A 27,557-nucleotide genomic window follows, 5' to 3' on the forward strand; every position below is an offset into this window, starting at 1 on the left:
CTGGAAATAAGCCCTCACCTAAAATTACCCAGGCTTGCAGGTGCTGGGTTTTGGGGGGTGAGACGTGTTTGCTAGCAAGACAAAGGGCATTATTCTCCTTGCAACCACCACCAGAAGGTGTAGTTTCTGTGGAGAAAATTATAGGCCTGAGCTTCAAAGACGTTCCATGGTTAGGCACCACTCCTGGAGACTGGCAGGCGGCAGGCAGGCAGGCGATCAACAAATATTTATTCTAAGCCACTGTGTATTCAGCACCTTTAAAATTGCCAGGGAAACCAGCCAGAAGGATATAATATCTGCCTGGGCCAAGTTAGTACCTGAAGCTATGCCTTAGAGCTTAAGGAGTTCCATGACCAGACAGGAACAGGGGACCCTAAAACTATGAATGTTGGCATTATCTCACCTGGGTATGGAGATATTGATAGAATAAATAAAAAACTAGACCCAAGAAAAGGTTCCAACTAAAAGCTGATATTTGATGGGTGCTACCACCCTAATTCTAATTCTTTCCTTTTAGAACTCCCTTAACAGACACCCAGGTGGCACCCCCCCTTACACACACACACACACACACACACACACACACACACACAGTTATCACCACCACCAGCATCAATTGAACCCACTGGATGGATTATGTTATCAAAATTTTTAAAAAGATAATGAATACTTTTTAGAAGTAGTCAGGCAAGCATGCCAATATGTCTGAATGCAGGATATTCATCACAGTATAGTTACAGAGGGAAAAGTGGTCACAGTGTGTATGCCCATCAGTTGAGAACTGGCTTTCTCCCATAGAGAAAATCCAATACCTATTAGATGTGATATTGAGGTCTCTGGTGTGGGAGGCTGGGGTGCGGGGACATAGACTTATGTGGTGCACATCATAGCCGGTGCAGAGGTGAACAGGACTCACTCTCTGTTGCTTTAAGTTCTCTAATCTAGTTTCATTGTTGCAGCTGCAAAGTCACATCAGCTGTTTGGACACATGCATCAATCACAGAATGTGGCTTTACAGAGTCACATGAAACCCTGGCATCCTCTCTTCCTATCTAATAAAAGGATAATATGCAAACTAACCATCACTCCGTCACAAAGATGGCGGCATCCAGTCCACTCAGCCCCACTGAAGTCCCCCAGTCCCGGGGCGGCTGCTGAGAGTGGGCAGCATGAGCGGCCTGGCAGAATGCTTGCTTCATCGCCACAGCGACGAGGCAAGCGTTCTGTGCCCGGCCGTGGATGGGCCTCTGGCCAGGCTGGGGCATGGAACGCTTACATCGTCGCCCGGGCGAGAAGGCAAGCGTTCCACGACCAGCCACGGATGGGCCTCTGGGCCACAGGCATGGAGAGGCCAGGCCCCGCAGAGAGCTACTGGTGCACGGATTCATGCACAGGGCTACTAGTATGTACATAATTGGCAAGCTCCGTCTTCCCTAAGCTGCCTTTGGACTTGCCGATGTTTATTGTGTTTTGTTTGGTTGTTTTTGTGAACCAAGCACAGGATGTTACACTAATCCCCGTTAAATTTATCTTATTAGATTAGATTATATACTAGTCTGCCCAAAATCTTTCTGGATGCTGATTCTTGGTCTGCTGTGCTTAACTATCTCTATTAACTTTGTATCATACAAGTTCATGGCTGTGGTTTCTGCATTTTCTCTTTAGTTCTAAGCCAGCAGGAAGATGATAGAGTTGTAGGAAAAGTGGTACCTCAACAGTTCTAATTTAAGCAAGGAAAAGAACTCCAGGTTAGATTCCCTCTATCATTGCCCACCTGTGGCCATGGCTTCTAAAATAAGGTAAAGCAGGCCCAAGTGCTAGGTGATACGTTCAACTTCGGTGGCAAAGAGCAAAACAAACCCCACAGACAACATGCAGCAATTTCTTTACCAACCACTTCTGTATTAATAGCTAAGTCATATATGAATTACAGTTCTGCAAGAGTGAGTCTTCAATTTATTCTTGTTAAATGAAGACACTAATGAATGCACACTTACAGAATTGTTTTATTTCAGATACCATGTCCCTTCATCTCTTTGACTCAGTGACTGTCTTTTATGATTCAGCAGGATGTTGGGCATTGTAAGAGGCTGTACATTTTAGCAATTTTCAGAACAAACTGCTGTTCTGAGAGCAGGCGCTAGTCTTAATTCTAATAAAAAACAGTGTTAGGTCCTTGGATAAGTAAACCACTTGGCCCTATGTGTCTTAATTTGTCTATCAAAATGAGGACAGGATTCTGAGCTCCTAATTCCATCAGAAAAAAGATCTGTGTTAATGTCAGCTAAGAGGTAGGAATCTATTGGAGAAGTGAGTTGTATGGATGTCTAAAATAAAGAAGGAAGCCATTGTTTCAAGGAACTTCTGCTTGGAGTGAGAAGTCTTGGTTTAGAAGCCTGGCTCTACCACCTTGAACTTGATTCCTCCTCTAGGAAGTGAGGAAACATCATGGGATAAAAAACTTTATTAAGCAAAAGGACATTCAGAGTAATCCGTGGGACACAGTAGAATTGTGTGTGGGTGGAGGGTAACACAAGCTTTTTATAAAAAGTAAAATACTGAGATATTTAAAAACTTTTCTTAGCAAGCTCCACTCATGGTATGAGCCCTATACAGTTGTACCATTTTTTTATCTTTTATGCTGTATTTTTACTGTACCTTTTTGTGTTTAGATATATAAACACATCCATTGTATACAACTGCCTACAGTATTCAGCATAGTAAAATGCTGTACAGATTTGTAGCCTACAACAGTAGGCTATACCATATAGTAAAGTTTAATAGGCTAAACCATCTAGGTTTGTGTAAATGCTCTCTACAATGTTCAGACAATGAAATCACCTAAGGACACTCTTCTCAGAATGTATCCACATCATTAAGTGACACATGAATATACTTAAGTTGTGAAACCATCAGAACTGAGTTACATCACCAAAGTTTTGAAAGGAGCACATTTTATTCCAAGTGATTAAGCCAGGTATGATTTTAGTTAATTATCTTAATATTGATCCTGAAATAAATGTGGAGTTTAAGATCCACTATGCTGTCAGGGTGATGCGATCATACTCAATAGACATCCTGAAGTCCAGATGTGAACCTGGGCATTAAAACTGTTGTTACCATGGCAACATGAAACTCCAAGTTTATGTAACTGTCCCAGAGCACCATGGGACTGTTCTCCTTCTGCCCATCTGTAGCTTACTCAAGGTTGGGAAGCATTCTGCGATTCAGACTACTCAATGTATCATTATAAAACTCAGTGGATAAATATCAGGGTGTTTTGTTTGTTTTTTCACTAATTCAGAGGCTTAGTTTCAGAAATCCTTGATACCCGGAGTGAGTAGTCATTGATATGCCCATGCCCCTCCAGTGGAGATTCTGGTCTCACATCATTGACCACCTATGTTGGGGGAAGGAGGGGAGAGAAAGCGAGAAGAAATCACGTGTACAACAATACCTGAGGGAAGCCACTGATAGCAACTTTTGTAAAAGGAATTACAAATACAGGTTTTGTCCTGTTTTTATATAGACAGCCTCTCTTCCTTGTGGTCAACTCAGTAACACTACATTTTGATAGTAACATCTTTTTTTCTGGAACAAAAGCCAAAAGCCATTTTTAATTAAAACCTTTCTAGAAACAATGCTCCCCCCTCCCCCCCTCCCCGCCCAAATGAATTTCAAATGATGTTGAATTCTGCTTGGCTTTCAGTCCATGAAGCGTAAGCAATGGGCCGCACTGAAGATGGAGGAGAAAGGTCTCCAAGCTTCACAAATGTTTCTAATTGGCAAGAGCGAGTTGTTAATGGAAGATAAACCGCCTGGGGCAGACGTGGGTGGGCGTGTCCTGTGCGGGTTGCTCACGCAGGCCCCCCTGCATGTACCCACGTGGCCGTAATGACGAGAGCGTGTCCCTGGGCTTCCCACAATGCGCCGTGATGCAAAGCTGAGCTAAGCAGGAGACTAGAAAGGGGCTGGGGCTGAGGCTGAGCTCTCATGGCAGCGCAGGCACAGTACGGGAGGAGACAGAGAGCTGGTTTCTGACCAGGACTCAGATCCGAGGCAGCAGGCCCACCCTCCCACCCGGATCAGTGAAGAAGGGGCTTGTAAAGTACACAGAGAGAATGAAAATGACCCCTTCTGACTGAAACCAGCTGTGTCAGGCTTCTTGCTGTCTCTCCTGCTTTGCTCTCTCGCATAAATGGATGTGATGGAGGACCAGAGAAAGTAAACAGAACCATTTTTTTTTCTTTCTTGCAGTCACACCTCAGTAATAGCCCTGGTTTTTATAGCTGAAAAATATATGTTTATTTGCTCATTAATTTCCCACTCTCTTTCCCTTGCCTTTTCTTGGCATTGGGTAGAATGTTATTTAAAACAAGACACAGTTCAGCTTCAAAAAGAAAAATCATTCTGCAGAATACAGCTTGGACTCGTTTACCATTCATTTATCATCCCTAAGCGAGTAGGGTACAGATATCTGTATTTGGTATATTTTAATGATTTCCAGCGCAGTGACTCTTGTTGGCACCAGGATACAGGGGAGCGGTAGGCTCTTTAGGACTTTGAGAAGTGCCTTACTCTTTAGAAAGGACATGGAGAAGATTAAATGTGGCATATGCAGAGCAGCTCGATGATCATTTATCTTTACGGCTTTTCTTCAAAGATGAAGGCTGGTGCTTGGAGGGCGGACTCGACCCTAAGTCCTGAGATTCTCTAGGCCGGGGCGGGGGGAGGGGGAGGCTTGGAAACCTTCAGTTTTTTCTCCTTTGCTTTGAAAAAACTTTGGTTTTATGTGTCTCCTATTTCCTTCATGTAGTGGGCAAATAAATAATGATATGCCTAACTCAATGCCCAGTAAATATTTGTTGAGTGAATAATTAAATGGAATGTTATAAGCTTGACTAGGATTATTGTCTTGGCGTGAAACATGCAAGAATAGACTTGAGGCAATCAAGTAATTTCCCTTAACAGCACAAGCTAATTATTTGAGAGATGAAGATCTGGTACATAGTATTTATTTGTCAGGCTCCATTTGCTCCTAATTAAAGGTGGAAGAGTTGTTTGTAGCATTGAAGGGATGACATAGTGACCCACTCCTACACATCTTTTCAATTTTCTATGCCACTTTTTCAGGGAGAATATATCAAGATGAGGTTAATGTGCATTCTTTGGTTTATTTATGTTTTCTTTCATTTCTGTTATCATTCGTTGGAGGGCAGGCGGGGTGTGGAGCAGGGAGCCCTTCGACAGTGTACTTTTACAGCCCAGCTGCCTGCATGATCTGCAGTTGACTCTGCTCACCTTCATTGACTAATACACTCGTCCTCCCATACAAATACCACTTGCTGTGATCCAAGTTGAAAATTCAGCAGCATCATCATAAGCCTCAGGAAGTTTCTTCCTTTCATTCATTCATTCATTCATTCCAAAAATATGAACTCAGAGTCTAATATGCATAAGGCTCTTTGCTAACACTGTGGATTTAGCACTGAGCAAACTGCACCATGGTTCCTGCCCTCATGAAGCTTACAATCTGGAATGGCTGACAGATACTATTAATTGAATAATCATTCTCAAAATCATGATCTGAATTTTAAAAAGAAGAATATAGCTCTACTGCACTATGTAACAACAGGGTCTGATTTATACCAGGAGACCAGGGAGAATTTACTAAGGAGGAGTCTGGAGCTGAGAGCTATAGAATGTCTGAAGAAAGGGAAAGAGCATTCCAGGCAAGAAGACTATCAAATGCAAAGGCCTGTGTGGCCTGTGTGGGAAGACCAAGGGCTGGTGGGAAGGCAGAGCCACACACTGTAGTGCCTGTGCATAGGTCACATCAAGGACTTTGACATTCATCCCATGAGCATTAGAAAGACATAGAAGTGCCATATGTCCAAGCGTTACAAAGTGAGGGCAGGGAGAAGAGACCTTATCAGATCTGTTTTTTGGGGGAAAATACAAGTATACACTCATTCTTCACAAGCATAACAAGGGAGGTGATCATACTGCGCCCTAGATAATCCTTTGTTGCATCTGAGCTTCCTGGAAATTCTTACCTTCCCTCTGCCAAGTTTCAGAACAACTGTATCTTGATCTCCAATTGTGTGTCAGGGAACACACGCACAGCCTACTGCTGGACCATGCAGCAAAGGCATCTCCTCTTGCCAACTTGTCTAGCCCCTTCTCTTATTTCTGCCTTTCCTTTTGATGGTGGGGAGGTGGCATAGCACAGTTTATTCCTGTTTTTGGCAAAGTATGCATGGCATGACTTCTGGCACCTTCTCTCCCCTCTAGTGGTATGAACTTGGCACATGGCTAAGCCTCATTTGTAGCCTTGCAGAGTTGTTCTGAGGATTAGTTGAGTTAATACTTGCAAAAGACAGAAAGAGGAGTGGCATGTAGTAAGTACTCAATTAATGACAGCCATTATGATTAGCCTTTGATGATATAGATAGGTGTCAAAGATACAGTGTTAAAGTGAAAAAAAACACAAGATACAAAACTACGTATCATAAGAAGGGCTTGCACTAGTGCATTCTTAGAAGTGCCAAGGAAATGTTTGAGGGATGAATGGTGGTTACTTCTGAGTAATAGAACTGGGGCTTAGAGAACGGCAGGCAGGTGCCTTTATTTTTTCACCTCATATTCTTGTGATAGTTTATTTTTTTTAACTATGCAACTATATATTTAATAATAAAATTACAAAGAATAGTTTTGAAACTCTATTAATATCTAATATGTCAATTTAAAAAAACAATGATTTCATTATAATCTTTTTTCATAATTTTATTCACTGTTAAGTTTGGAATTATTATTTGGGGTAAAAAAATACATATATCTGCAGTCCAGCAATTTATTCAATCTTCATTTCTTTTGCTTATATTATGTTCAACCAAAGCTTTTAAAATCACATGTTATCTATATATATAAAAGCCTAAGCGACCGCCGACTGTTTGACCAGTATCTATGATGCACAATGACCACCAGGAGACAGATGCTCCAACCGGTAGCTATGACGTGCACTGACCAGCAGGGGGTCAGACGCTCAACACAGGAGTTGCTGAGCTGCAGTGACTTGGCAGTTGCGGTTCACGGGTAGCACCTAGAACCAGAGAGGAAGGAGCCCGATTCCAGGGTGCGTCACCCGAGAACCGCCCTCTTGCAATCTGGGACCCCTCAGGGGATGTTGAAGAGCTGGTTTCGGCCTGATCCCCACAGGCCAAGCCGAGGGACCCCACCAGTGCACAAATCCATGCACCGGGCCTCTAGTATATTGCATAACCCATGAACACAGACAACAGTGCAGCGAAGGCCTCGGGAGGGAGAGGAGCAGAGTGGAGGGGGTCAGTGGGGGGGAAAGAGAGGATATCTGTAATACTTTCAACAATAAAGATAAATTTATATACATATATATATGACTCTAATATGCAAATAGGCCGAACAGCAGAACAACCGTTTGCTATGAGGTGCACTGACCACCAGGGGGTGCATGCAGAACATGGCGGGTGTTGGCTGTGGTGGGATGGTGAGCAGGGGTGCCAGACCAAGGTGGGGCACTGGTCGCTGTCATCGGGGCAAGCCTCTGTTGGTTACTGAAAATTCGTTGCTTCCGCACCCCAGGGTCCCGCCAGGCACTCGCACCTGTTGCCGGCACTGGAGCCGCTGCTCACACCTGCTGCCAGTTCCCGACGCTGGCCCTGATCTCTCAGTGCCTTCAGCAGGTGCGAGCGGCGGCTGCTGGCCCCGATTGCCCCTCAGGGCTTCTCCACCTCCCCCTGGTACTGCAGGGCAATCGGGCCAGCAGCTGCTGCTCACACCCGCTGACGGCGCTAGCCCCAATTGCTCCGCACCATCAGCAGGTGCAAGCAGGGCCAATGCCATTAGCACATGGGAGCGGTGGTGGCAGGAGCAGGGCTGTCAGCAGACAGGGGACCAGGTCCGCGACAGGAGGGGCCAGGCTGGGGCACACGAGACCCGCCCCTGTGCCCACCGCAGCCTCACAGCCCACAGTTCCTTTCAAGGTGCATGAATTCGTGCACTGGGCCCCTAGTATATATATAAAACCGCATGCTATTATGATCCCATGTGCATACAGAGTTGATTGAGCGCTGCTTACTCGCATGCATCTCTGTTTGCTGGTGAATAGAACATGTGCATACAGAGAGTTGGGAATGCTGTTCTCCCACCAAATATAAACAATGCATTTGGTTCACTTGTTGCTGACTTCATTGTACTTTTAAGCATTGCTTAAATGTTTTATAATGAGCATTTTTATTAAAACAATGACATCATTTCTAACAATTGGAGGTGAGGAATATTAGTTCACTTAGTTCATTAGTAGCAAACATAGTATCCAGCATCTACTCTTTCCTAGGAATTCAGAAAACAACTTCTTCAGGATTTCCATGATGAAGGTCCATAGCTATTGCTCAGGAAAGAGTAGTTACTGAATGAGGATGTAGGAAGTGTTTTCAATAACTAACATATAGGTCTGCCAAGCCCCACCCCCCTTTCTTTTTTTTATGTGGAGGTTCTTTATGGTTAAGTAAAGACATTGATGAATAGAATTGGTATTTATCAATAGTTTACTCTGACCAGTTGAGAATCATTAATTTTGTACAGGGCTGCAACGTGTTTGCTTTGATCATTGAAATACAACTCTGAATTTTCTTTTTCCCAGTGCTCACACCCCACTGTTATCTATCAGATAAGAACACAAATCAGGAGAGAACTTTAGCTCCCTAGTAAATACCTTATGAAGCCAACGTGAGCTTGCCAACTAGATTATCATCTCTGCAGAAGATGCATTTCCAAGCAGTCACTGTATTATAAGTACTTAGCACGCGGGGCCCCTCAGGATATGATGATAAATGTCTGTGTAGAAGAAAAATACAATCTTCAAGAAACTGCAATGAAGCTGATTACCAACTGAATTTTTAAATCAGGACCAGGAAATGATGGTCCATGGGCCAAGTCTGTCCCATGACCTAATTTGCACAGCACAGGAGCTAACAATGGTTTTTGCATTTTTTAAATTATTTAAAAAAATCAAAAGTAGAAAAGCATTTCAGGTCAGATGAAAATCCTTTGAAAGTCAAATTTCCTGTCCCTAACTAAAGTTGTACTGGAAACACAGCAGGATCATTCATGTACATACCTTCGACAGCTGCATTTGCACTCAAAGGGCGGAGCTGAGTCTTGTGACAAGAGACCCTTAGGCATAATGACGAAAATATTTGCTTTCTGACTCCCTTTAGAAAACGTTGACTGAGCCCTGCTTACGCGCGTGCATGTCTGTTTGCTGGTGAATAGATAATGCTTTTGTGTTAGACACAGACCTGTTGATGTCGCATCAGAGAAGCTGTAATCTTTGACTTTCCTCACTTCCTTCCAGAGTCAGAAGAAAGTTACTGTGTGAGGAAAATTAAGTTATCAGGAGGGACTGTGAGTTACATCATGGTAACAAATGGAAAAGTCCTACATATTGCCTCCCAAAGTGATGGATTATAATCTAATCTGAAACTCTTAAATAGCATTAGTAGTTCCTATATTCAAAACGTGGAGTTACTTCCTTTCTGTGTCTGAGGAATCTTTTGAAAGGCAAAAACCTTTTATTCTTGTGACTTTTACAAAATGCAGAGCCATATCAGCTGGGGCCTGTGCTCAGTGGCATTATCATGGTGAATGGTTTTAATTGGTTTTTACTTGTATTTGGCTGTCAATAGGATATGATAAACATATGGACAATGGGAAATATGTTCCAGTAGAATGTCTAAACCTTGATAGGGTATCCTGCTCAAATGTTCATTAGGACTGGCACTGGCCCTCAGACCTACCATATTATATATGAAAATATGAAATTAAAAGTCAAACTGCTACCAGTGAAACAGTGTTACTGCTAGCGCTATAAAATATTACGGAACTGGAGACACAAGTCATTTTGATTCAGAATCCCCACTGTGTACATGACTGACCTCGGCTGTCCCCTCTTGTTTTGTTGTTTCAGAGGCTGAAGGCCGCGTTGACTCACCACCCTGCTGCCATGTCAAATGGGAATATGAACACCATGGGACACATGATGGAAATGATGGGCTCCCGGCAGGACCAGACGCCACACCATCACATGCACTCGCACCCGCATCAGCACCAGACACTGCCAGCCCATCACCCCTACCCACACCAGCACCAGCACCCAGCTCACCACCCCCATCCTCAGCCCCATCACCAGCAGAATCACCCGCATCATCACTCCCACTCCCACCTTCATGCACACCCAGCACATCACCAGACCTCGCCACACCCACCCCTGCACTCCGGCAACCAAGCACAGGTAGAAGACCCTTTTTGTGATCTCTTCCCCCTTCCTGTTAACAGTACAAGCTCTACTGGGGGGTCATGGGCAGCAGCCTTGTTTGACCAGCCCAGGTGTTCTGTCTGACACTCTGGGGGGCTTTATTTCCTAGGAGGTAATGGTTACCCATAAAATACTACCAGATCATAGTTTCTATAAGTAATACAGTAAATTTTAGCTCTAGTCTCCAGGGACAAATGGAAACTTCAAGTTCTCCAAAATCTCTTTCTGCAGTGTGTTACGAAGTTAACCCTAAAAATGTATTATCAATGTGAAGAGTAGGAAGAATATAAGCATGTGAAGAAAGACGTGAATAAAGAACGGGAAAAATAGGTTAATACTAACTATGGTTCTAGCTACAGTGCTTCAAAACATTATAGAGACTCAATTTTGTCTCCTGTAAAATGGAAGTTAAATAAATGGGCAATATTCTAAATAACGTTAAATGCTAAAAATCTAAAGAGTAACAATTCCAGGCAGACAAGAGGAGGCTCAGTAATGGATGTCGGGGCATAAGGTGCTGTGTAAATGGTGAAGAAAGGTGAGTCATCCCGCCCACTGTGAAATGCGTTGGAGGAGCGGACAGAGAGCCAAGCTCTGTAGATCATCAGTTCAAGAGAAGGGCCAAGTCCCAGGGAGTGGGAGTCACCAGGAGTGGCTAGAAAGGAAGCCAGCATTTAGACTCAACTGAAAGAGAGTTGGGGGACCAGGCAGACATTATGTCACCCAGCCCAACAGGAGAGGCGGGTCCATGTACCCGAGTGAGTTTTAGTAAGTGGATGAAGGGCATGCTTCGGAGCATGGCTGGCCCTAGACACTTTGGATCTTCAAGCAGGATGACCTTTGGCAGTCCCCTCCACCCATTCCACTCTGCCAGCTTCCAAGCAGCTGGGTCAGAATGGTGTCCGAAGCTTAGGACCGCCAAATAACACTTATTCATCGTCTGCCTCTGGACCTCACACCAGGCAGCTTCTTGAGCTCTTGAGCCCCCTTCCCTAACACACACCAAACCTGGACAGCCATCCACATGGCTGGGTCATCCAAAAGCAACTCTCAATAGATGAGTTATTTAGTAGATAAGCTTTGATTTAGTAGATTTGCTAGATAAGCTTACTTTTGCAAAGGTTCTTAGAGGTGTTCAATATAGCAAATAACAGTGCAGGCTTTGGAGAAAACTTCTATTCTTTGCCCAATTTACTTCCTCCTGTGTGACAGTGATCAGATTAACCTCCCTAAGCCTTAATCTTTCCATCTGCAAAATGGGGTAATAATACACTACGGTCATAGAGTCTTAGGTACATTAAGCAAGCAAATGTCTGCAAAGTCCTCAGCATGGTTTTCATTACATGTTGGCCATGATTAATTCTAAAGCCAAGGAATGTGATAGAAGTTGAGCAAGAGTATAGCAATAAAATACTATCCAAAGCACCTTTATAGTCAAATGCCTAGTGGGACATGTATTTAGAAGGGAGAAAGAAAACTATAAAGCCAAAAATAGGCAAGGAGATTCACATGTGTACTTATTTTTTAAGGGTAAGGATAACATCAAATTTTGGTTGCCTTGGTGTACAGACAACTTTAACAGTTCTTTGAATATAAAAGCTACTCATTAACTAATTACCAGTTAGCCAATTGCCCTCCATTTCAAGTAAGCTTATATAGGCCAATTATATACGCAGTTAGTTCATTGCTATTATAATTAGATGCACAAACTGTTGTTTTTTCTTTATCCTATACTAAAAAGAAAGAATCCAGGTTGGTCTTGTTAAAATTTGAACAAGATTATTTAGACAGTTTGAAAATACCACTCTTAAACTTGGCTAATTAGTGAGAGCTTGTCATATTGCTTAATTGTATGATTATTATCAAAATAGTAGGAATAGACGTTTATTTTGGGTTGTTATTTTTTAATCCTCACCCTTGAATATGTTTCCATTGATTTTATTTTGCTATTTTTTTAAGGGAGGGGGAAAGAGAGAGAGCAACAGCAATGTGAGAGAGACACATTGATTGGTTGCCTCCTGCACCAGCCACTGAGTGGGAATCAAGCCTGCAACCCTGCAACTGAGGTCTGTGACCTTGACCAGAATTAAACCTGCGACCCTTCAGTTCGAGGGTCGACACTCTCACCATTGAGCCAAACCAACTAGGGCTTAAAATGATTTGGAAAAATTCTGTCTTTTCAAAATCACAATTTATTCTCTTTGGTCAAAGTTTTCAGAGTATCAATACCAACAGAAATCCATTTTTAAAATAAAGTGATAAGTAACAATATTACCGGGGACACAAATATGGCCTTAGGGTTGCATTTGCAATTTCTTCTGGCTTCTTGTAATTCTCTTGCATGTAAGGATGTCACTCCTTGGCCAGGAGAAATTTCTCTTAATTATAGCACACCTTGAACCCTGAACCGGAACTGAATCTGAAACTACCATATAATTTACCCCTTTGGGTGAAGCACAGGAAACGTGTCAGAAGATTGCCCAGCCCACATGGCTCAGTGGTTGAGCATTGATCTGTGAACCAGAAGGTCACAGTTTGATTCCCAGTCAGGGCACTTGCCGGGTTGCAGGTTCGATCCCCACTAGGAGGCAGCCCATCGATGATTCTCTCTCATCAGTGATGTTTCTCTCTCTCTCCCTCTCTCTGAAATCAATAAAAGTGTGTTTTTTTAAAAAAAAAAAAAAAGTATAAAAGGATAAAGGTTGGTTAAAGTTGGAGTGGGAGAACACAGTATTGGAAAAAGATCCCTGCAATGGAAATTAAAACCCAGCTTTGCCTACTCGAGAGTCTTACCTAGAGACCACTAATTCACAAAATGAAATGGTAAAGGCAGAAATAGCCAAAGTCCTGAGTTCCCTCTAATGCTTTGCTTTGTGGTGATAGCTCAGAAGTTAACATCTGAAAGGACAAGAACTAACCCTTTTTTAATAACAAGGATTATGCCTTTGTATCCACTCAGGTAGGGTAATACCTTAAACAATTTATTTTCTTTTTTTTAAATATATTTTATTGATTTTTACTGAAAGGAAGGGAGAGGGATAGAGAACTAGAAACACTGATGAGAGAGAAACATCAATCAGCGGCCTCCTGCACACCTCCCACTGGGGATGTGCCCGCAACCAAGGTACATGCCCTTGACCAGAATCAAACCTGGGACCCTTCAGTCCGCAGGCCGATGCTCCATCCACTGAGCCAAACCAGTTAGGGCAGTGGTCGGCAAACTGCGGCTCTCGAGCCACATGCGGCTCGCGAGCCTCAGTTTGCCGCTCTGTTGACTAATGAGTTTGCCAAGCACTGAGTTAGGGCAACAATTTATTTTCTTATTCCTCTGTGATGCGGAGGAAAGGAATCAACAATAAAAAGTTTTAGAAAATGTCTTAGCTTTAAATAAAATTGCCAAGAGTCAGTCCAACCTCAAGCCAGAGCCCGATGCTTTTGCAGTTACTCATACAATGTTTGATAGGTTTGGGGATTGAAATATATCACCAGTAGTCAGCTGATGTCAACCAGTGGCCATTATTAGCGCAATTACCGTCATTCTGATTGATTTCAATCACAGGGTTAGAATGTGGTAGAAGGGGTTGCTGGAATTCACTTTTAAAACTTTTGCCTGTTATTTCAGCAGGTTACATGTCTCTTGAAAAACAACTTTATAGGTATTACAGCCATAAGCTGGAGTGACTGAGAAATGGGGGCGGGCGGGGGGCGGGGGAGAGAAACACCCTTTATTGAGAATGAAGAAGGGGAGTGAAGAAAGGGTTAGTGTCCAGACACATAAAGAGTCCGTGGTAGAAATTCCACGGGGCACTGTGTGCCTGCCTCATGGAGGGAATAAACCTGTGTGTGGGGGTCTCCCAAACCTTAGATGTGGCTGAGCCCCAAGCCGATCTTACGGGGACTCTATAAGCACAGTAAAACTTTTTAATAAAGTGCTTTGCCACTCCTCGGATTTCCTTGTAATGGCTGTAAATGGGGAAGCACAACAGTCCCTCCCTGTCACACGCGCAGGGTATAGCAGGGCTCAGTGCTGCTCAATGCCCGCTTGTAAAGACCCTGCTTCCCAATCGCCTAGAAAGGCCTCCTCCGACTCCCTCTGCCTTAGTCAAACCCTGAAACAGTAAACACGGGATCCAACTGCTTTGGGGGGTTCACGGGATCTTCTGAGGGGGTTACAGTGGGATGAGGTCCCAGAGCTGTGCCCTGGGAACAGAGTTTAACGGCATCAGGATTGACAGGAGCTCCCCACCTGCCCAGACGGGGTTTTCCGCTGATGACAGCACTCTCTCCATATTGTGACACTAACCCTGGCCTCTTGGTGCTCACCTGCAGCTAGACACTGGCACTTTACCATTTTAAAAAGTACCTTACATACAACAGTTTTAGCATCTGAAGGAAGAGAAACAAAGTGTCCCTCTGCCAGGGTTCAGCCAGTGCCTGTAGGGAAAAATCTATTTGACTATCTTTCCACAAGGCATCAGTTTATCTTGTCAAAATATCACGCAAGATATGGATGCTTTTGCTTTCTGAGCTCAAGAGATGTCCCTGTTTACTGCACTCTTAGAAAACGGGTTTGAGATGCTTCCAAAAGCCATGGGCTCGGCTGCGCTTTGCCCTTCAACCCCGGCTTGGGTGTCTGCTCCCTCGCCAACCTGTCACCCTCCTTCTTTCCCAGCAGGTCTCACCAGCCACACAGCAGATGCAGCCAACCCAGACAATACAGCCGCCCCAGCCCACAGGGGGGCGCCGGCGAAGGGTTGTGGACGAGGATCCAGATGAGAGGAGGCGGAAATTTCTGGAACGGAACCGGGCTGCCGCCACCCGCTGCAGACAGAAGAGGAAGGTCTGGGTGATGTCACTGGAAAAGAAAGCCGAAGAACTCACCCAGACAAACATGCAGCTTCAGGTGCAGCCACTGCCCCTCTCCTCAGCCCTCAAGGGCCCTGTGTGCAGATGGCACTTCCTGTCGCAGCACTCGGTGCCCGAGCAGTAACACCACACATCAGCCCACAGAGCAACTGCAGGCTCCCTCCGCCAGCATTATTCATTCGGGACTCTGCAGAGTACAATAAGCCACTCAGTTTCAGTCCGCCTGCAAAGCTCTGGGAGGGAGAACCTGCCCCCTAAGTTACAGGGCCGGGAGCACTGGCTTCGGAGGGTCACACTCAGGCTCAGCAATTACTTGCTGTGTTTACTCTCGCCAGCTCTCAGTTTCCTCATCTATAAAATGGGAAAATAACCCCATAGAGTTGCTGGGAGGAATAAATGAACTAATGTGTGCAAGGCCGTGTGCCCAATGCCTGGCATGTGATCAATTTTCAACTGAAAGGCACTTCTACAAAGTCACCGGTGAGGGGTTGCTTTGGCTCACACGAGATGATCTATATTTTTGTTTAAAGGAGGAAAGGGAGGTTCATGTTAATTACTTGGCTCTGTAAGAAGAGGCACGTGTCTCTCTCTTTTTCAAACCTGCGATTTTAATCTTGTGTGATTTGTTCCTTCCAGGGGTGGCTCCACTGGGGACACTTTAGAGGCCGCTTCAGGAGCATTGAGAGAAGGGTGGGAAACGCCAGGCCCGGGGCTTCTCCATCAGGCTCCGCGCTGTAGACATGATGAGTTCAGGGCATTTGTTCTGTCACAGAAAGCAGCGCCCTGTTCACAGCAGGGAAAAAGCACTAAAGAGATGTGACCAGCAGTCCAGGGGCAGAGTCGTGTGTTATAGCCCAGCACTTCCAGGAGCAGAGAGATGGCTAAAGGGAATGCATATTCAGTTCCATTAATGGGAGTGACCTTGGGGCATCCAATGTACAAGTTGAAAATATACAAAGAAAATTTGGGTGATACATGGACTGAATATCATAATTTATGGATGTTCACTCTTCCCCCTAAATGTATCATTCTTTTTGTGATAGACATGAGAAACATGTAGAGCAGATATGAGGGAAATAAACCAATAATTATAATTATTCCTCCCAATATTTTATATGCTATATGAAGGTGGGGGCTGTGTCTCATTGCCTTCTCCCCCCACCACCTACCTCCCCGTTTCTAGCCTGGTGTCTAGTTAGCATGGTGAATCCTGAGTGTCTGCACTCAGCATCTGTTGAATAAGTGAATGCGTTCCCTGTCTCTGGAGTGCCCCAAGAGCTGGCTGCCTGGCCACTTGGCAGGAATGCGTTTGAAGGGAGTGGAGCCACAGTGGGATGGCTGGACTTAGACACCTCGAGAGTCACTCCAGCCTGCGAGTCTGTAATTCTAGAATCTGGCAGGCACGGTAGCATGCGAGGAGTGAGGAGGTAGAACGTAGACAAATACTCTTAATACTCATAGTACTTATTTTTATTTTATGTGTATTGAAAAATGTCATTAGAACATCAAACCTTCAATTTCACAAACCTTATTGGTAAGGATGAGGCTAAATCATTACAAAATGAGTTAATTCGTACAAACATGTTAAGTAAATAAGAGTCCTAGTGGATGTGGACCTAGCAAATATTACAGCCATGGTGCCGCTCTGACCGACGGGTGGGAGGCCCTCGAATTTGCTACCAGGTCTGAGGTCTGCAAGAAGACCGGAAAACCTGCAGGGTTTCTGTCTGGACAATGTTGACTTTTGGGCTCGGTACTTGGTACCTCTCTGTTGTATCCTGTGTGTTGCACATGTTGTGTGGTATCCTTGATCTCTCCCCATGGCTATCAGTAGCACCCTCTACCCCATCCCCGCCCCCCCCCCCCATTTGCGACAACCAAAAAGTCTCCAGACGTTGCCAAATGTCCTCTGCGGGGGCAAAATCGTCCCGGGTTGAAACCACTGCCTTAGACGAAGGAGCCAGTTGGCACGGATCAGATGCCAACAAATGTTTAAATCACTTTCCACTAAAATGAGTCCTTGCGGAATGACTCCAGGCATTGACTGTGGTCCTAGAGCATGAGAACACGGAGGGTCCCAGCAGAGAGCCAGGAAAAGTAAAGATGCCATGGACCTCGAGGCCAGATGTGTTCATGATTTGGCCAGATGCATGTATATTATTGCTTTTACAAAACAGATAAGGTACATTTACCCTTTACAGGCCCTAATCCATGAATCTTTACATTTCTTTAGGGCCAGCACGGCTAATGAAAAGAAATGTTAGAATTCTAGCCCCTGAAAATCAAACAAAAGTTCTTTTAGAGCCAACCAGCAGGTACCGAGATTTGGGGCTGGTAAGGCCGGGCCCGTGGAAGGGGCAGTCTGAAAAGCCTGCATTGTGGATGATCTCCGGCCGCCGCTTGGTTCCGAGGGACAGAAACCACACCGCTGCCTTTTTCCGTGCGGTGGGTGCTCTGCCTCACGCCTTGCGACACCGGAGAGGGTAGCAGATCCGCTACCTCTGAGTGACCCTTTCCCTCTCAGTGGACCTTTGTCAGAAGAAAAAGGTGTCTCTCTTGACGCTGGTTCAGTGAGCCAAATTTTAAGTAAACAGAAATGGAAGGTGCTAAGCAAACAAACTCCAGCCAAGTGGAATATCCAAGGTCTGGATGGCCAGCTGCCACTTTTGAGTTGTTTTCCAGCATAGAACCTTCTAGTTAGGTTGCAGAGTTTCAGATTGGAAAAATCAGACCTAAGAAAACAAAGTCAGACTCCCAGACCTCATTTCCTTGCCTCATGACACATCTCTACCCAAGAGGTCAGCGCAGGTATAAGGGGAGATGGGAGACACCACCCCAATCTGACATTTTGTTTAGAGAGAAACTAAGGCTCAGGGGACGTGACCAGTCTTCCCACAAGTCACACAACCAGCCAGTAGCAGGATGAGGACCCAAGTAGGTCTTCTCTTGACCTAATCCCTCATGCTCTGTGACCTTTCATTCTAGAAAGTTCTGAAACTAAAGATATCCACATTCTTTTCTCGGACAGAGTAGCTAAGATCAGCTCTAAAGTCATCAGCTGCTGATGTGGGGCTCCGTGAGTAGACGGTTTGTGTTCGATGCATGATATGGAAATCATCTGGTCACCCACTGAAATAATTGCTTTTCTTTTTTAGTACAGAGACACATGGCCTAAGTCGCTGCTGAAATTTTAGACACATGAGCCCAGGTTTGGGACTTGGCAAGAGAATAGGCCAGATGGGAACTGTTGCTTGACAAATTGAAAGTCCTTTGTTTCGGAATGAACCAAACCTGGCTTCAGCTAATCTACAAAAAGAAGTGGGGGAGGGCTATACTGCAGAGCCCATTTTGATTTGATTTTTTTGGCACAGACTACTGTTTGCATCAATGAGCATTCTGGGTTTATCATATTAACGAAATGACATCCCCCAAACTCAAAACTGCAAGTGTAGCTTTGAGGGACTTCTTGGAATGCTTATTTAAAGTATGTTATTACAGGATTGAATGTCTCTGTAGGGGGCGCTACTTCATCCCAAGGCAACTGAGGGATTTAAGAACAGATTAATCCAATAATATCTCATTTACCCTCTATTTAAACGGCTGACTACTTCAGTTAGCAGCAAACCCAAACCAGCTGAGATGGGCTCATTTCAGCAGGAGAATCAGTACTGATTTGTACTACTCTGCTTTCTCCAAGTATGAAGACCTTACACTATTATAACCTACACAGGGAGTCAAAAAGGAAAAATGGTGAATTGCCTCAATATATAAAGCAAGGTAACTCAGAGTAAGAAAATGCCTGCAGAGGTCCTGGTTTTTATTTCCCTAGAGCTGCAGGCCGCATTGATTTCTTTCATGAATTTCAAAACATTTGCTATCTGGTTGTTCTCTTTCTAAATGAATTCAAGGTGATTCTACTTATGTTACCTGGGACGGCTTTTTGTTTAAAGGAGAGTCTGGTATTTGTGCATGTCCTACCTGTCAGGCTGTCGATCCGGAATCTGTAGGGCAATTATGCATGTGCACAACACAGGATCCACTCTGCTTTCTCCAGGGCAGCCAATCTTGACATTTCTTACCCCGCAGCCTCCATCATGGACTCTGATGAAGGCTCTATACACTCTCAACAATACACACACACACACACACACACACACACACACACACACACACACGGACACCAAATTTTGCACTAAAAGAAACTATTAATGTTGCTTTGGAATCTGTTAAGATTTGGAAGCATAGGAGGTGCTACAACTGGCTCCCATAGAAAATAAGAGACTTAAAAGATAAGCATGTTTGAGAATATACCAAAAGTAGTTAACTAGCGACTGAAAAGTCAAGATTGAGTTCTTCATTAGGTTATTAGGCAATTAACTTTCTCAATAGAAGGTAACACAGAAACACTCATAGAATAAGAAACTATCTTGCAGGAAAGAACTAGAGAACTAGTCCAACCATCTCGTTTTACATTTGGTTGGGAAGGCAACTTGGGACACCAAACCCTATTATTCTTAACTTGCAGTTGAGAGTTCCTTTTCTGCAGGAAACTTGCCCCACGAATTTCTGGGACCATTAGACTTTGATTTAGTCCTTATCAGCATCGTAATTACGTGTGTATGGGCTAAACAAGAGACTGATTGTTTTTCTCTACTGAGAATATTAATCGCCATTCATTTCCTAACCACAACATAGCTACTAGTAAATAACATAATTACTAACACATTACATTAAGAAGTATGTCCATATCCACATATATCTTTAAATGATGGCCAGTTGTCACAGTGCTTCCCAAGTTCCCACATTTTTACAGACCTTCACAACTCCTAGGGCCTCCGTTTCTATACTTACAACATATAGATTTATTAATAAGGTGCTTTGCTATCTACAGACAAAAATGCCACTGCAGTCATATGTTCTGTATGGAGCTTCCGTTATAGGCAGGGACACCACATTACATAGTGGTGATTGGTGCTGTTTTATCGTGGCCTCTCATGAAAGCAAAAGGTTTATTGTGAAATGATTTGGGGTATGCCAAGAATTGTGGGCAGTTAGCTCCTTGCAACTGCAGAAACCCAAAGAACGGAATTCCAAGTGTTTTCTTAAGGAAGGGGCAAAGAACACTCCGTGCCTGGGAAGTTGGGAAGTCGAACCTGCCTAGACAGGGGACTGCCCAGGACATCGTGGGGGAAGCAGTGGAGACCAAGATCAACCTTCTGAGAGGGCCACAAAGTGGAATTTTTTCTTTCTTCCCAAAGCATAAGAAAGCAAGAAAATCCCGTTGTTTGGTTTTGTTGGAAACACTTTCCTTAGTGGCTGTTTCCTAGGTCACAGAAGGACAGTGTGGGTGGACGCACTACAACCTGCAACCTGACTGCACTTTCTAGGCACCTGTACCTGCCTCACCTGTGGCTGAGAGTGTCTTCTTGGGGGGCAGGTGTCCAGCAGTGGTCATTTCAGAAAAGGGGCATTTCTGAAGTCCCCCCGAGAGTTACATGGCATTTGGCAGCCGGGCTCGATTTTCACACATCTAGTTTTCTTTTTCTCCTTTCCGTCTGGTTTTGTTTGTTGTTTTTAACTGGGGCTGCCTTCTATATAATGGTCTAAAAGTGGCTTTCTTTACACACCCTACTTTAAGCAGAGGGGTAGCTGGTACAAGCAGGGGAGGCTGTCTGAATTTAAGTGGGCATGAAATCAGAGAGGAAAGAATTCGTGTTTAGGGCTAAAATAAATTGTCCTATAAATAAAGTTGTCCCACTGACCCTGGAATTGACAAGGGTCACTTGTGGCTTTGACAGGGTCCCTGATCAATCACACTCATTTGGAGGCAGGAGGTACAATTCACCTTGCTGACTGTTCTCAGATTTAAGAGCAATTTTCCTGTGCCATGAAGTGATTTATTCATTAATAATGCTAATTTCTTCCATAGATTTTTTTTTTTTTTTTGGTAAATTTGAAAGAAAGTAAGAAATGCTCTGGAATGAGATTTTTTTATTTTGTTATTTATGTTACTCAACATTTGATTGCCTATAATGTATTTTGCTAATGAATGTGGAAATGGGAGGTATTGTTTAAAACAAGTTTCAAAAAATTTTTTTTAATTAACTTCTAGAATCCCAAACTTACTTTTCTAGGTGATAAATACATGCCTGGAAAGCCAAGCTCATATTGAAAGTGTAGCTACAACTTAATGACAGCAATGTTAAAACACCTTTCCTGTGTGCGTGTTTCTTTAACGTCTCCTATGAACATAATGCCTGGCAGCCACTAATGAGCACAGGCCAGAGAGAGGGTGTTATGTATCACAACTGTAAAATGGCTTATTTGAGATAGTGCTGTTTCTAGTTTACTTTTATCAAGTGGAAGCACCTTGGAACCAACCATCTATTCTAAGTAGTTGTAGGCAACGGTGCCAAGTATTATTCTGCAAAGTCATGGGCTTGTCCTTTGAATGGCCACATTAAGTGGAGATCTAAGGCACTTATTTAAGTGAATAAGAAAATTTCACATACAATCCACAACACCCTGCTACTGATGGGGGGAGGAGAAGGGGCGCAGAGGAAGACTTTATAGACTGAAATTAGCCAAAATAGTTAATGAACCCATGAAATTAATTCTATCAGGATCCAGAAGTTCATGGCCCCATGTCTCCCTGGGCTGACCTCATCCCACTAGTCCAGGACCAACGCTTGTGCCAGGTGCCTCCATGCCTCCTGCTAAGTGAGCGTCAGGCAGGGGGACGTGCTCTGTTGAACTACAGCCCATTTGGAACTTCGGGGAAATCTGGTGGTAGATTGGTCAGCTTATTCTGAGGGTATTTCCGTTGGAAGCCCTACAAGTCTTCCCATTGCCTCACATTCACCTTCTCATCAACCTGAGCTTGTCAGACAGTGTAAAGATGATAATTACCATAGCTAAAATTTATTGAGTGCTTACTATGTGCTAGGCATTGTTCTGAGTGTTTTACATCTACGACCTCATTTAATCCTCACAACAACTCAAAGAACTTTGTGCTGTTCTGATCCCCATCTTATAAACAATGTCCCTGGAGCTCACTGGGTTACATTACCTGGAGTCACTCATTGAGTGTAGAGTGGAGATTCCCACCCAAGTAACCTGGCTCCAGAGTAAACCTAAATGGGGGACTCTGCACTTTTGATAGGACCCAGCTCTTGAATTGAAACCTAGTCTCTGGAGAAAGCCCCGGGTAATGTGAGGGCCAAAGTGAAGGCAAGCTACACATTTCCAGGCAAATCCTGTTAAATAATATTCTTAATGCCATTCAGACATAACAGAAAAGCTCACCAGTTTCATTGTGAGCCTTAGGTTTGTGTTCACTGGTCTTCTCAACATGGCTCTCCTACGTCTCTTTCCAGAATGAAGTGTCCATGTTGAAAAACGAGGTGGCGCAGCTGAAACAGTTGTTGCTAACGCATAAAGATTGTCCCATAACAGCCATGCAGAAAGAGTCACAAGGATATCTAAGTAAGTCATTGACTTTCTTGCTGTTTTTAATATTCAGTGTTTTGCCTCTAATTTTGCATTCAATTGTATTGAAAGAGCAGGAGTAAAGTGGAGGTTGTACATCCAGGCAGACACTAGAACTCCGATGGCTACCAGATGATGCCACCAGAGGCAGGCCTCAGGCAGCACCACGCCCACCACCTCCCGATAATTTCTGGCTAGACTTCCCTGGCATTTCACATTGTAAAACCCTACCAAATTCCAACTCGGCAAACAGTAGAAAAATGGTCTGCTGGCACCCAATTACCATGGGCTAGCAATCTTCCAGAGAAACGCATGGGCTGGCAAACAGGCCTTGGGTGAATCACATCCAGTGCCTCAGGATACGCAGCATGTTATTCACTGAGCTGAAAAACTGGTGACCTTGCCTCAGTTTATCAATGTATAAAGTGGATTCCTTTTCTTAGACCCCAAGTTCTGTAGCTGGAATGTCAGTAGATTGGTTAACTATTAGCTGAGTCGGGGGTGGTGGGAGGTGCAGGGACTCACGGCTGAAGGTCAATTTATTTTCAAATAATTTTTTAGATTGAGCAACACAGAGTCTCCCACCACATGTGAGTATTTTTCCACATTTGATGTATGGACGGCTATTTGAAAATACCAGGTGGGGAACGTCACATCCCGAGACTCAAACACATCCAACCATTCTGCTGATCTAGAAAGCATGGCTTTGCTTGTAGCTCTAAACTGGGAAGGCATAGCTTTGTGACTACCGTTTAAAGTTCTGAAATTAACCCCCAGGAGAACATGTGTGAAAACTCTTCTATTTCTAGTAAACGTCTAGTAGTATTTTTCTAGACTTGAGTAGTCCACAAGTCACCCAGGAAAGAGCTATATTGGGGTGTGTGTGTGTTTTTTCCTAGGTCCGGAGAGCAGCCCTCCCGCGAGCCCGGTCCCCGCTTGCTCCCAGCAGCAGGTCATCCAGCATAACACCATCACCACGTCCTCGGCGGTCAGCGAGGTGGTGGGGAGCTCCACCCTCAGCCAGCTCACCACTCACAGAACAGACCTGAATCCCATCCTTTAAAAACCAGGGGTCAGACCTTGCCTCCAAGAAGAGCTGCCGCGTCCCGTGCGTCCTTTCCTTGAAGGGCATTTTTAGAATTAACTCAGACCTGGAAGACTCCTCAGTTCTTCAGAGACTGGCTTTCGTTTTTATAGTCATTATGGAAATGTTGTCTTTTATACTTAGTTCTATGAGAAAAAAGGGAGTTATGCAATTACTATCTATCAGCTTGGGAAATGCTTTGGTGCTTTTCTCCAGTTTTCTGGTACCAGTTACATGTTTATGAACTGAATGCTTTCTGTATATAGTCATGGTTTCACTATCAGTCCAACCCTTTGCCTGAGACATTGACTCTTGTTAAGCCGCAGCTTATAGCCAAAATGAGGCATGCCTAGATGTCAGCAGATGCAAGGCAACTGGGTGAGACGTCTGATGACATCGTATCCCATGTTGAACTTGCGCTGTGATGTCACCAGAATCCCAGATAAACACAGAGCCTTTTCCACAGCTTTGTTTCTCGTACTATAAACAGCGTAAGATCCATTGATGTCCAAATAACGCCACCAGGCGTCTCCCACCCTCCCGCTCCCCTTGGCCCACTTCCTCCAGTGCCCACTTCCGTCTCCATTTCCCCTCCTTCTTGGCCTCTCTGTTTACTCTACATCTTGACTTCCTTCTGCTTTATTTTTCCCCCTTGAGCATTGCATGTAAAGAAGAAAATAATGTTTAAAGAAAAAATAAAAGCAAACCTCAGCAACGTGGACCTAGCCATCGCTTCCCTTGCCCTTGACCTGCAGCTGGAGTTCATTCAACTCGTGCTTCTTACAAAAGAGTGACCAGGAGATGTTTAATGTGCCTGATTTAATGTTTTTAATAATCAGAGCAAATAAAAAGTGGCTTAGCCGTAGGTGAAGCACTGTTGAGTGCCAGCTGTGGAGACACTAGGGAAGGGAGCCTTGTAAGCCTCGATTGTGAAAGTCCAAATCAGGATGCGAGGCTATAACATCACACCCTCAAATCACAGCTGGTTTTATATGGCCTGTCTATGACGTCGAAAACCCATGGACTATATAATAATTCCGAAGGGCTCTATGCACTACACGAATTACATTGTTCAGTCATCAGCTACTAATAGCCTGAGATTTATTGTTGTGTGTGTGTTTTCTTAAGCCTGTGGAACCAGCTTCGCTGTTCTGGTGGGTGAAAGTAGATGAACTAGAGGAGGAACAAAGAGAGAAAGAAAAGCTAATGTTCCATTGGGGCGCTTCCCGCCCTCCCACGGCAGTGAAAGAAAGGACCCATGGACATGGCTGCTCCGCTCTCCCGAACAATTCTGATTTACATTTTCAGCAACTTTTGTGGGATTGCCCATTATACAGAGCAGATAGTTCCAAACCACAGTTGTGCCTCCTTGAATCAAGCCATTCTACTGTGCTAATGTTTTAATATCACATCTCACAAATAACCAGGCTAATGTTTCTCTTTAGCAGTCTAGACAGGTGCTGGTGTTTCATCTCCATTTGAATGCTTGACCTCCTAACATGTGTGTGTGTGTGTGTGTGTGTGTGTGTGTGTGTGTTCATGGGATTTAAAGGAATAGTATTTTACAAAAGGTGTAGCTTTTATAAGAGTTCGGAAAAAGGAAGGATGTGTGTGTGTTTTTCTCTCACTATAGTGTAAGAATCTATTTTGGAGAAAAAAGAAAATATGAGAGTTGTGAAGCATGATTTTTATAACTAGTTTCAGTTTTATCTTCTAACTTACTTTTTAAATCAATATTTATCAACAATCTTTTCATGTATGCAGTGCTTTCGAAAGAAACTTTTGAGTATCCAGTGAAACTCATGACTTGGATATATGGTCTAAAAATCAAAGCAAAAACAAACAAAAAAAGAAAACAAAAAAAAAAGAAAAGAGAAAAAAAATGTAAACAAAAAGGATTTTCTATATTTTAGACGAACATATCATTTTTAAGTATTTTAAATACTGAATTCAAAGTTGTTTTTTGTTTTGTCTTGTTTTGAATCCCAGCAGTAACAGTTGAGTGGTTTAACCTAACTAGCTTCCTAAGAAACATTGAAGATTTAGCTAAAAAAGAAGTTTAACATTCTTATCTCTTTATTGAAATGAAAAATAATTTTTTCATTACTCCTGCCTAGGACTATCTATGTGTCCCTCTACAAAGGAAAAATAGCTCATTGAAATGTTTGTTTGGGTTTTTTAATTTTAATTTTTGCTTTAAGTCAACAAAAACTTTTCTTTCTTTACTGCATGCATAGCACTTATGAAACGGATTTTTTAAAAATCCACTGGTGATACCAGAATGTCCAGGGAGTGGGTTGTCACTAAAATTATGGTTTACTGTTGTTCCACCTCTTGTCTGAAATATTTAGTTGCTAAACCCAAAGCCTCTGCAGTTAAGAACTTGCCTGAGTTTCCTTAATTCAGCAACTTGACAGTTTGACTGATGTGCATTCTATATAGCTCAATTATGTCTGTTCTTTATGCTAAGTAGGCGAACCAGCCACACACGTTGGCCAACGGGCCTCCGCGTATAATTAGAAGGAACTGTCTTCTTGTTACACACAGGGCCGTTAGGTGTGTTCGTTAGCAATGTGGAAACAGTCCATGGAAGATGCCAGCTCGTTCTCAGGGCTTGAAATCCCAAACAGAAAGGCTCATTGGTCACATCCAACACTCGGCTTATCCATATGAAGTGATTTCCCTCGGAGGACCAGTTTTCTCTGGACTGTGGAATAATCAGTCCTCCCTCTTGCCCTACACTTTTTGCCAATCTGGGAAAATGTCTTTCTCCCCCATTCTTCTCTCCCACTGAACTCCTGGGTCACCCGTCCATAATTTCATGAATCAGTTGCAGTGATCTTCAGAGCATTCACCCCGAGGGCTCTGCAGCGCTGCCTTCCTCACTCCCTTGGCATATTTTTATCGGCAGGATGTGCCTCTGAAGTCACTGCCAGCCTACCTGGAAATTTCTACCTTTTTCCTCCCCTGCCTTATGTGATGGGAGTTAACACCTTAGATAAGTACACCCGGTAGTGTTTCTACCAGCTGAATCCTCCCTGAAGCTGAGGCATCCACATCTGAATGGTTTCTCCTTAAGACACTTCCCAACATAGGCAGGGACAGGTATGGTGGCAATCCTAGCCAGGATGAATGCACTTATTTCAAAGCCAGGTGTTAGGTCAGAAGCCTTCCCTATACCCTCCCGCTCACCCTGCTCCCACCTCCAAGTCAATGTCCGCAAGCCACCGTCTCAGCACAGCTTGTGGGAGCCAGTGTGTGCTGTCACTGCATGGTTAGCATGAGCGTGACTGACTTGGGGCAAATGCTCTCTGGAGCCGATTCGGTCAAACGCAGCAAGTTCCCAAGAGAGGGGCATCAACGGTGAATGTTCAGGTGGTGCTTGCCTGTCAGTGAAGCACATTGGAGTGTGTCTGTTGACTCCTCATTTGAAATCTTAAACGAGCTGCAGCGAAAGACCAGCCCTTGGCTGGGGGTGGTAGGTTAAGCTTCAGTAACGGCTATAAAACTAGCCATTCGGTTAGAATAGAATGTGCTTTCTGGTTAATAAAAATCATCTAAGAAAATATATATGTATGTATGTGTGTATACAGTGGAAGTCAAGGACCAAAGCAAAATTTGAACAGGAATCTATTAATTTAGAATTTTATAAGATATTTATTAATAAATGTTATTTTTAAACATTCCATTTGAACAGTATTCTTCTGTAGGACCTACTTGTTTTTAAAGTATTCGCTCACAATAAACTACTCTAGTGTATGTAGC

At 43.8% G+C, this 27,557-nt stretch overlaps 1 protein-coding gene across 3 annotated transcripts in view; it reads left to right on the forward strand.

The window, feature by feature from the left end:
- The window catches only part of CREB5 (cAMP responsive element binding protein 5), a 392,673-nt gene extending 367,059 nt beyond the window's left edge, over positions 1-25,614 (forward strand). For 2 of the 3 annotated variants that reach the window (XM_080664374.1, XM_080664375.1), the window contains 4 exons: positions 10,007-10,330; positions 15,030-15,257; positions 22,597-22,705; positions 23,608-25,614. In XM_080664374.1, the coding sequence (XP_080520500.1) occupies positions 10,007-10,330; positions 15,030-15,257; positions 22,597-22,705; positions 23,608-23,771 (825 nt within the window). In that variant the 3' untranslated portion in view covers positions 23,772-25,614. Of the gene's footprint in view, positions 1-10,006; positions 10,331-15,026; positions 15,258-22,596; positions 22,706-23,607 lie in introns of all 3 variants that reach the window. The other variant, XM_080664373.1, reaches the window with a different exon arrangement.
- Positions 25,615-27,557: the final 1,943 nt, after the last annotated feature.

This window comes from Plecotus auritus, assembly GCF_963455305.1.
Source record: "Plecotus auritus genome assembly, chromosome: 4".
NCBI classification, from domain to species: Eukaryota; Metazoa; Chordata; class Mammalia; order Chiroptera; family Vespertilionidae; genus Plecotus; species Plecotus auritus.